Source organism: Pinus tabuliformis, chromosome X (assembly GCF_031772625.1).
Source record: "Pinus tabuliformis cultivar Carrire ecotype Pingquan chromosome X, CPIR1, whole genome shotgun sequence".
Taxonomy (NCBI): Eukaryota; Viridiplantae; Streptophyta; class Pinopsida; order Pinales; family Pinaceae; genus Pinus; species Pinus tabuliformis.
Window position 1 is genome coordinate 1,424,607,749 of NC_142308.1, and position 11,562 is coordinate 1,424,619,310.

At 35.4% G+C, this 11,562-nt stretch overlaps 1 protein-coding gene across 1 annotated transcript; it reads left to right on the top strand.

Moving 5' to 3' along the window:
• The first annotated feature begins 1,612 nt into the window (after nt 1-1,612).
• On the top strand, nt 1,613-1,951 carry LOC149145376 (protein GLUTAMINE DUMPER 2-like). Its single transcript, XM_089452426.1, has one exon. The coding sequence runs from the start codon at nt 1,613-1,615 to the stop codon at nt 1,949-1,951; it is 339 nt and encodes a 112-aa protein (XP_089308552.1).
• Nucleotides 1,952-11,562: the final 9,611 nt, after the last annotated feature.

Consider the following 11,562-nt stretch of genomic DNA (forward strand, 5'->3'; position numbering starts at 1 on the left):
ACTAGAGATATTAAGAAATAACCAATTTAAAAAAAATAAATAAACTAATTATTTCTAGAAATCCTCGGTACTTCTCTAAATATTTTTTTTAAACAATATTGTACTAATAACTATCCACTTAAAAAATATACTTTAAAATCATCAAATATTTTGCTCAACTACTCCGAGATAAATAATATAAATAAATAAATAAAATAACTAATAAGTAAAAATGATAAAAATGAAACCATTGGGTGAGAAATTAGCTCATCCTCGAGGGATTTAATTTAGACATGTTTTTTAATAAAAAAATTATAGGTTTAAGTTTATACGAGAGAGAGTATTTTCGTCTATAAGAATTTAATTTAGAAATGTGCTTTCTCAGAAAAAGTTATATGTTTGAATTTATAGGGAAAAAGGGTTAGCGTATGTATATCCAAACAGATGCTTGAAAGTGCTTCTTGGTGAGAAATTGTGTTGTTTATGAAAATTTAATTTAAATATATGTTTTTTAGTTAGAGGTTATATATTTAATTTTCCGGTTTTGAATTCATAATGAATGGATATATTAGTAAAGTATTTTTGTTCTAAATTACTTGATTAAATTTTTAATTAACTAAAAAATAAAAAACTAACATATTTAAACCAAAATATAAAATGTTTTATGACAACTCATCATACAAAAAATGAATGTTTGTGAAAAACTGTCACATAACAACCTTGAAATTAAATTATTATTACTCTTATCCTTCTTTGTGAAATTGGTAAAAAATGAAACAAACCTTCACCAAAATCTAGATACCTCATCTCGGCTCTTTACCAACAAATACCTAATGGTCCATATCTGGGTTGAGCTGTTTACCAACCTTTCGCATCATGGAAAAATCATCAATGCTCAAAAGAAAATGAATTGCGTCATCCATTTGCTTTGCACACAAAAATCAAAGGAAAATGAATTACGTTTTCTCTTTGCCTTCACGGAAAAGTCACGGAAAACATGACAGGACCATAGGTAACCTCACAGTTTACACTACATTTCAACTGTTATAGGCACATATGTGGGCAGCTCAACATTAATTCCATTGTAGGTAATCACCTCAAAGTATTGAAATTATCTGACGACTACTTTACTATCATACGATTTAGCCCGAGATTTTTCCACAGTATCGTGCCAGAATCAAGGACTAAAAATATTCCAATAGTATATGAGTGTAAAATTTCACATTATGTACTGAGGAAGACGTGGTTGCTTTGTAGTATGAATGAGAAAGTTTTGAAGGTAATATAGTCGTATTTTGTTTGATCTAATGACGCAATTCAGACGCAATAAAATGACAAGGTATTCCTAACATGGAGACCTACTTTAACTAACATAGCAGAAAAATTCGTCCACTGGTCCTGGAATCCTGGTGGCTGTCATATTCAGAATATGATGGCAGATAGAAAATGAGAAACCACAATGACCTTATGAAGCAAGAATATGAAAAACCAGTTCTGAGAGCTAAGGTAAATGTGAAACAATACCCACCTGGCAGAGATGCATGACCAGCAGAGAAAATTTAGGTAAACGCGAAAGGATACCCAGATCTCAGAGCTCATTATTCCTGTCATGTGATTCATGAATCAATATTCAATGAGAAACAATAGCAGCTCCGACAATTTTGTCACACATTCAGAAACCTGGTTCTCACCAGTTTTGTACCTGTTTGTGGGACTGATTGGTATCGCACTCCTCACTGCTGCTGCTTTTCTGATCATACTCGCTTTCTCTTACTGGAAGCTATGTGCTGATTCGGAAGAATTAAGGGATAGGGCGGCTTCAGCTCCAGACGGTGGGGAAAGTCATGAGATGCAGTACGTAGATACAGAGAACAGTGTTGTGGTGGTTATGCCTGGACATGAGAAGCCCACTTACTTAGGTAAGCCCATACCTTGTGCAAATACTAAGGCAGACACGGTTGCAGGCGTATGAGAAATATTGTTTGCAGTGTGGCTTTTTTGTGTGCGAGCACTGCTTATCTTAACAGCAGAAATCTCGTATTACAAAAGCAGAAAATTTGTATTATATGTAAATGATATCAAAGGTCTAAATGTTTGCTGGGCATACAGAGAATTTTTAAGGATGTCTGTATGTTGTGTGATCTACTTAGTTGTATTACGTTTGCCTATCCTCATCATGTCTGTGTGGCGTTGTAAGAAAAATTGATAGCCACAAGACGATTTGTTTATTTTCATATGAGCCCGTCATACGTAGAAAAGAAGGAAATGAGATTTTTGGAAGTGTGACAGGCATTTCGTATCAGTCACAGCCTGACGGAGTTTGCGTAGATGGCAAGTAAATGAGATCTTTTAATGGCAACATAGAATCATTTTAGATTTTTACACGATCTCAGTCACCACAACATCCAACAATGAACCAGGGAAGCAATAAACACTTCAGTCCAAAATGTAACTCCTTCGCCGCCTCCGGATCAAAACACCAATTCAGATCTACGGCCCTCAACAATGGCAACACATAGATCAGTGACACGTAGATCACTTTATCAACTCATATCTTTGTCCCTTCGCTCTCAGATCTCTGTCCTTTGGCACAACACAATGCTTAACAAAACAACAATCTAAGCCTCTCTGTCCATTCGTTTCATAATGTCCCTATCCATGCAGCACACACACCAGCCGTGCTTTCCTTCGATCAGACTGCACGCTGCATGTAGAAGCACCATCGGTTGGGGGTTACACAAGCTCCATTGATGGGTTTTCAAACACCACGACGCCAGCAACCACATGCCCGTCTCTACAACTACTGATCACATCCAGATCGCATTAGCAACACCCAAATTTGCAAGGGTGACGGGCAGGTCCAAGCACTGCACGAGTACACACAAAATCTTTTGCAACACAAACTTCCCTCAAATATCCTCTGTACCGAGTAAAAGGATCTCAGATCCAGATCCACGAACCCAACTTGGATCACTCGCTCAACCCACAATAACGATAACAACCAAAATTTTCCGTTCTTAGCCCCACATAAACAAAAGAATCCACCTGCATATACAAACAACAAGCAACTTTCTAGCTAGGAAGCACGAACAGATTTCAACACTTACCAACTCAACATTCTAGCTAGGAAGCACAAACAGATCTTAACCCATCTTAACCCTTATTGTTCTGATACCAAATTAGAAAACATATAATGAATATTAATTTAGACCTAACCTTGTTCACACTAGCTAACTGCTAATACATGACCATGTGTCTCATTATATAATTATAGGATCACTAGATAAACATAACAACATAGAAAATACACACTACGACTCATTTACAATTCAGTTACATTGACTCATTTACAATTCAGTTACATTAACTCATTTACAATCATTTACAATTCAGTTACATTGACTCATTTACAATCCAGTTACATTGGAAAACAATAACCCAGAGAATAACTTTTCTTAATTCAAATAAACCTAAATCATTTAGCGATAACTAGAAAAATGTCTGAACAAACCTATCACATTTCCATACTCTTCTATTTTTACATTATTTTAACCATTCTTTTGTTTTGATATTTGTAGATTACCGATTTAAAAGCTTTTCAATATTGTTTCTTAAATGCATAACAGATTGGAGTTTATTAAAATTTTATTTAGATTCATGCGTGTTTAATGGTAACTGCTTTAGAGCCTCCGGGATCAGTGTCCTTTGAGTTAAACTTTTCTTCGTCAATGCATTATAAATTGGAATTTATTTAAATGTTGTTTTAATGTAAGCAATTTATAAAGCCTATGGCACAGCTCCAAGAAACTCTCTCCACCTGATTGCACAAAGGGTATGGGGATTCTTCCTCTAATGGCTCGATTGCTTCAACAATAACAGGGGCTATGAACAAATAAACATGTTAGCTAGCGTTTGCGATAACGGTTGGACAATGGCTCAGTGATAACGGTTGGACAATGGCTCAGTGCTGAGGATGGCGACAGGTTACAATAAATGAAGATCCTTTTACATTTATGTAAGACTAGAGATATTCAGGAATAACCAATTTTTTTCAGTAAGAATAGACTAATTATTTCTAAAAGTCCTCAGTACTTCTCTAAAATTTTTTTTTAAGTAATATTGTACTAATAATTGTACACTAAAAAAGGTTTTTTTTGCAAGTAATATTGTGCTAATAACTGTCCACTAAAACATATAATTTAAGATCATCAAATATACATAGATAATATAAACAATAAAATAAAACAAGTAAAAATAATAAGCTACCAAACCATTGACTTCAAAATGCATAATGAGCTTCTATGAAACCATTTGGTGAGAAATTATGTGAGGGATTTAATTTTAGACCTTCTTTTTTAATAAAAAAATACATTGGGTGAGAAATTATCTCATGCATGAGGGATTTAATTTTAGACATGTTTTTTAAATAAAAAATCATATGTTTGAGTTTATACGAGAGCGGGTGACAGTCTTTTCATCTATAAGAATTTAATTTAGAAATGTGTTTTCTAATAAAAGTTTATATGTTGGAATTTATAGGCAAAAAGGGTTAGCTTATGTATATCTAAACAATGCTTGAAAGTGCTTCTTTATGCTAAAGATGAATTGGTGAGGAATTGTGTTATTAATGAAAATTTAATTTAAATATATGTTTTTAGTTAATATTTAATATATTAGAAGTGATAATGAATGGATATATTATTAAAGTATTTTTGTTCTAAGTTATTTGTTCAAATTTATAATTAACTAAAAAATAAAAAAACTGATATATTTAAATAAAAAAATAAAATGTTATATAATAATTCAATATACATCAAGATAAATATTTGTAAAAATATCTCATACCAATTCTTTTTTTTTTATTATTATAAGAAATTATTAATAAAAAATGAAACAAACCTTCACCGAAAATCTATATACCTCATCTAGCCTCTTTCCGAACAAATACCTAATGGTCAATATCTGGGTTGAGCTATTTACCAACCTTCGCATCGTGGAAAAATCATCAATGCTCAAAAGAAAATGAATTACGTCATCCATTTGCTTTGCACGCAAAAATCAAAGTAAAATGAATTACGTTTTCTCGTTGCCTTCACGCAAAAGTCACGGAAAACATGACAGGAACATATGTGGGCAGCTCAACATCCATTCCATTGTAAGTAATGGCCTCAGAGTCTTGAAATTATTTGACGACTACTTTACTATCATATGATTTAGCCCGAGATTTTCCACAGTATCGTGCCAGAATCAGGGAGTAAAATTTCACAGTATATGTGTAAAAAATTTCACATATGTGCTGAGGAAGGCATGGTTTCTTTGCACTGTGAATGAGAAAGTTTTGAAGGTAATACAGTCGTATTTTGTTTGATCTAATGACGCAATGCAGACGCAACAAAATGACAAAGTATTCCTAACATGGAGAGCTACTTTAACTAACATAGCAGAAATCTTCATCGACTGGTCCTGGCATCTTGGTGGCTGTCATATTCAGAATATGATTGCAGATAGAAAATGAGAAACCACAATGACCTTTTCAAGCAAGAAAATGAAAAACCAATTCTGAGAGCTAGGGTAAATGCGAAACAATACCCACCTGGCAGAGATGCATGACCAGCACAGAAAATTAGGGTAAACGCCAAAGGATACCCAGAGCTGAGAGCTCATTAGTGTGAGAATAGTATCTTGTCATGTGATTCATGAATCAATATTCAATGAGAAACAATAGCAGCTCCGAATATTTTGTGACACATTCAGAAACATGGTTTAAACCAGTTTTGTACCTGTTTGCGGGACTGATTGGTATGGCACTCCTCACTGCTGCTGCTTTTTTTACCATACTCGCTCTCTCTTACTGGAAGCTATGTGCTGATTCGGAAGGATTAACTAATAGGGCGGCTTCAGCTCCAGGCGGTGGGGAAAATCATGAGATGCAGTACGTAGATCCAGGGAACACTGTTGTTGTGGTTATGCCTGGACATGAGAAGCCCACTTACTTAGGTAAGCCCATACCTTGTGCAAATACTAAGGCAGACACGGTTGCAGGCGTATGAGAAATATTGTTTGCAGTGTGGGTTTTTGTGTGCGGGTACTGCTTTATCTTCACAGCAGAAATCTCGTATTACAGAAGCAGAAGATTTGTATTATCTATAAATGATATCGAAGGTCTAAATCATACAGAGAATTTTTAAGGATGCATATATGTTGTTTGATCTACTTAGTTGTATTACGTTTGCCAAAGCACCAGTCAGTAGTTGTATTATTCAGGGGTTGAAATTTGAAAAGTTTTCCGTTATTGTTGACTTCTGAATGCAAATAGATCGAAATTTGTCCGAGTTCGTGGAAAATTGAAATATTTTGCGTTATTGTTAACCTCTGAATGCAAATGGATCGAAATTTGACAGGTTTCTCAGCTTTTTTTTGTTTAAAGGGCTCTTTTATGTTGAAGTTGGAAATTTTGTGGTGTTATTGAGTCTGAATGAAAAAATTCTGATAAAATTTGATATATTTTTCTTGGAAATTTTGTGGTGTTATTGAGTCTGAATGTAAAATTTCCAATAAAAATTGAAATATTTTGCTTTATTGTTGACCTGTGCACTCAAAGGGATACAAGTTTGAGAGATTTTTTTATTTTGTTGACAGGGCTCTTTTTTGTTAAATTCTAGGTTCTGTATTCTTATTGAGTTTGCGCATAGTTTCTATCATTTTTGTTCACAGGGCTCTTTTTTGTTAAATTCCAGGTTCTGTATCCTTATTGAGTTTGCGCATAATTTCTATCATTAAATTTGAAATATTCTCATTATTGTTATTCTCTGAACGCAAGGGATCGTCTCTGAACGCAAGCGATCGATAACAGAGTTCTGAGTTTTTTTTTGTTGTTGCTCTTTTTCGGTGTGAGATGTTGAAAGATTTTAGGTAATTGGTCAAATTGGACATCCGTAAAGCATTTTCCAAAGTATATAACGAATTTACTCAAATTTTTATGTCCAATTTAATATTTTATGCTCATATCTAGTATTAAGATAAGAAAATGTGGAATTTTGTAAAGTAAATGTTGAGATATTAATTTCATTTTCTTTTAACTATATTTAATTTTCTCGTTTGCTAGGTGTTTTAGAGAGTTCAGTTTTTCTATTTTCATTTTTTACGGGGCGGAGGAGAGGAGTCTTACCCAGAAGTTAGGTTGCGGCAAAGTCAAGTGGCTTAGAAATAGGTTGCCGGGAGGATGTAGCAATCACATCTCATGGCAAAACAATATCGCAATCACACATGGACTTAATTACGATGCAGAAAATAGCTCAGGGCAAAATAGAGTAAAACAAAATAGAGTTGCCGTAAATTTACTTGTGTAAGATTAATAACATAACTCAACAAGTCACACTTTATATTGTGTCAAAATATAAAGAAATACACTCCCACCAATATTTCCTCTACGATTTTCGCTACCTCACGAACACTTGCGCTCTAACTTGCCCAAATAATTAATACCGACCATGGGTGATTTTACATATTAAATGGTTTTCTGAACTTCCAGGTGTTATGGAGTGTGGGCAAAAGTTGCGGAGTGAATGCTTGCTCATACTTGTTTACTAAACTTCATTAAATGCTTTAACTTCTATGATGTGTTGCGGAATGGTCCGCGATGTACTTTAGTCCTTTTGCCTATAAACAAAATCGCAACTGTGCACTCGTTGATTGGGAAAGCATGGTGTTTGTTAGTGTATTTAAGGTGGTGGTTGGAATCAATATTTCCAACATTCCCCGTTAATAACTTCCGCTATTGACAATTCCGAAACAATCTCTGAGGTAAACAAATTTTCATGTGTCAATAGCTTTGTGAAAATATCAACAAACTCTTCATGTGACCTGCAATGTTGCAACACAATTTCATCATTGTTAATCAACTCTCTGATAAAATGATATCTAGCATCAGTGTGTTTTGTACTCTTTTGAAACACTGAATTCTTTGACAATACAATTGTGTATGTGTTGTCATAGAAAATAGTTGTCGTTCCCTCTTGGTCGTGGCGAAGATCCCTCGACATCCTTTTCATCCAAACTGCTTGACATGTTGCTGCTATTGCGGCGACATATTCAGCTTCTGTTGTTGACAGTGACATTCTTGCTTGCTTCTTGAACGCCCATGAAATGGCTCCAAAACACGAATGAAAAACATATCCTGATGTGCTCTTTCTGTTATCAACACTTCCTACCCAATCACTGTCAGTGTAACCAACTAGCTTGAAATCATCTGTTGCAGTGTACAGAATGCCATACTGTTTTTTCCCATTGACATACCTTAGAATTCTTTACGTTGCTTGCCAATGTGTCTCCTTAGGTGTCTCCACGAACCGCGACACCAAACTTACTACATACATTGTATCTAGCCTAGTGGCAGTTAAATACATCAAGTTGTTTATCATGATTTTGTATAATGTCGAATTGACATTGTTGCTGCAGTCTCCTTTGGTCAACTTCAACCCCATAACAGTGGAGTTGGTGCAGGCTTGCTATTCTGCATTTTAAACCTTTCCAAAGTGTCTGCAACATACTTTACTTGAGAGATAAAGATGCCATTTTTTGTTTGCTTCACTTCTATGCCCAAAAAATATCTTAACAATCCCAGGTCAGTCATTTCAAATTCATTCTTCATGACTTTCTTGAAATCAGTGATGAGAAGATCATCACTGCATGTAAAAATGAAATCATATACATATAAGACGACAATAAGAATGTTACCACTGCTTTCTTTGATGTAGAGAGTAGGCTCACTGTCACATTTGTCAAAACCATTTTCCAACAAGTAAGCATCTATCCTATTGTACCATGCATGTAATGCTTGCTTTAGCCCATAAAGAGATTTCCTCAACCGATGCACTTTGTCTTCTTTTCCATCTACCTCATAACTAGGTGATTGCACAACATACACTTCCTCTACACTTTGATTAATGTTGCACAACAATAGCCACAACTGTATGCACTGCCTCTATCGTCGCGACTGGCACAAACATCCCTCCATAATCTCTTCCATGTTGTTGCTTGTATCCTTTGACAACTAGCCTTGTTTTGTGTCTTTCAATCTTACCATCAACATTTCTCTTGGTCTTATAGACCCACTTCACTCCAATGACTTGTTTTCCTTAGGGAAGGTTCACTAACTCCCATGTGTCATTTTTTGCTATTTTTTCTATTTCTTCCTCCATTATTGCAACCCATTTTTCTTCTTTGACTGCATCTTCAAAGTGGAGCAGGTCATCTACATGAAAAAAAAAAGAAAATAATGAATTCAAAACAATGCTACTATTAACCTCATCTTGCTCAAAAATTTCATTTAGATTTTTGAATTTTCGTCTTCTTATCCTTGCTGAAGATGGGTTTGACATGTCACTTAGTGTTGCGCTTTGCAGCATGCTTGGAGAAGCACTTGCTTGACTCCATGACACCGTCCTATTACTTGTTGATGGTATTCCTTGCTCCCTGCTTTGTTGCAATTGAATAGGTGTAAAAGGAGTCACTCTTGAGGAATTAGTTCTGTTGTTAATTCCTCTTTGTCCTCATGTGGTATACATGCTTTCACATTGACTGTCTTCTCTAAACTTCCATCCCATACTTCCTTTTCTATGAACTGCACACCTCTGCTGATTATGACCTTCTAGGTTAAGGGATTATAGAGTTTGTATGCTTTGGATTCATCATTGTATCCAACAAATATACATTTCTACCCCTTGTTGTCCAACTTCTTCCTCAACTCGTTCATGACATGTGCATATGCCACACAACCAAAGACTCTCATGTGAGTGACACTATGCTTTCTTCCACTCCATGCCTCTTCAAGAACTATATTCTGGACGCTTTTGGTTGGACACCTATTCAAGATATATGTTGCACATGCGATAGCTTCGGCCCAATAATCATTTGGAAAATTCTTTACCTTCAACATACTCCTTGTCATTTCCATAATGGTCTTATTCTTCCTTTCTGCCACATCATTTTGCTAAGGTGTATATCTTGTTATAAATTGCTTGTGAATTCGATGATCCCTGCAAAATTGAAGGAAGTCATTTGAGATGTATTCGCCACCTCTGTCAGTCTTGAGGATTTTGATGTAGTGTCCGCTTTGCTTCTCAACAAGAGCCTTGTATTGGCGAAAACACTCAAAAACTTCACTTAAAATATGATCTTATCTTTAGGGGAAACATTCTATTGTTTGTCATCTGAACCTTTGCAATCCACTGTCTACTTGGAGGCCTATCCAAAATTGTGCACTCGTGATTTTTGAAGAATACATTGTAGCCATTTTGCATGAATTGTCCAATGCTTATGAGGTTATGCTTCAGATCGGGGACGAAGTAAACATCTAAGATGTACTCCTTCTTCCCCTTCTTTGTTAGGATGTTAACTCTTTGTTTGCCCATGACAGAGACTTTTCTATCAATCCTTATTGTCACTTCATATTTCACACTTTCATCTAGATTGAAAAACATTTCTATGTTCCGTCACATGTGGTTGCTACACCCTGAATCTAGATACCATATATCACTTTGTTTTTCTTGTGCTACATTACAATCTAAGAACATGCTATCATGGTTCTGATTTTCTTTTGTGAAATTTACACTTGGTTTCTTACTAATGTCATATTTCTTTTTTCTATATTCATTTTCATAATGACCATACTTCTTACAGTGATGACATCAGAATTGATATTTATCATACCTCAGACCTTGTGCTTGATTTTGGCTTGGACCTTGACTTGGATTTTGATCGCTTCCCCTTCCACTTGAGCTTGAAGGGCTGCTTCTTCCACCTCTTTGAGGGTTTCTTCTTCTTCCTCTAGCATATGATATTGCTCTGCCTCGACCTTGACCAAAAGAAACATTGGACTTGAAGGCATTCTCCAATGAGGTTCTTGTTGCTCTATTCAGTCTACATTAATGAGAAATCAGTGATGCATGAAGCTCATCCATTGAGAATTGTGACAGATCCTTTGTCTCTTCTATGGCCACAAAAATAGCGTCAAACCTTGGTGGCCAACTTCTCAAAACTTTCTCAATTATTCTCCCTTCTTCAAATGTCTCACCTTGAGACATGATTTCAGTAACCAACCCAATTACATGTGTGAAAAATGAGTCTACATTCTCAGACTCTTTCATACGAAGTGTTTCACATCTCTTCTCAACATTTGCAGTTTTGTTGTCTTGAATTTTGCCATTCCTTAGTAGGCTGTGTGGAGGGTGTCCCATGCTTGCTTGGACTTCGTTGCTACAACAACCCTTGGGAAAATACTTTCATGAACTGCTTGAAAAATATAGAACATGGCTTTTGAATCATTCTTCCTATTGTCCCTTAACAAATCTCTTTTTGCTTGGGACAAGGAATTGTATGCTGCATCTGCTAGTTCTAGAAAACCATTCTCCACCAAATCCCAAATGTCTTGAGATGAAACCAAGCCTTCATTGTAATAGCCCAATAATCATAATTCTTTCCATTAAAGTGAGGTATATGAGGATCAGTCAAGGTTTTGCTTGATGTTTCCATTTCTAAGTGTGAAAAAAAAACATTCTACCTACTGGTAAATATGCTAAAAAC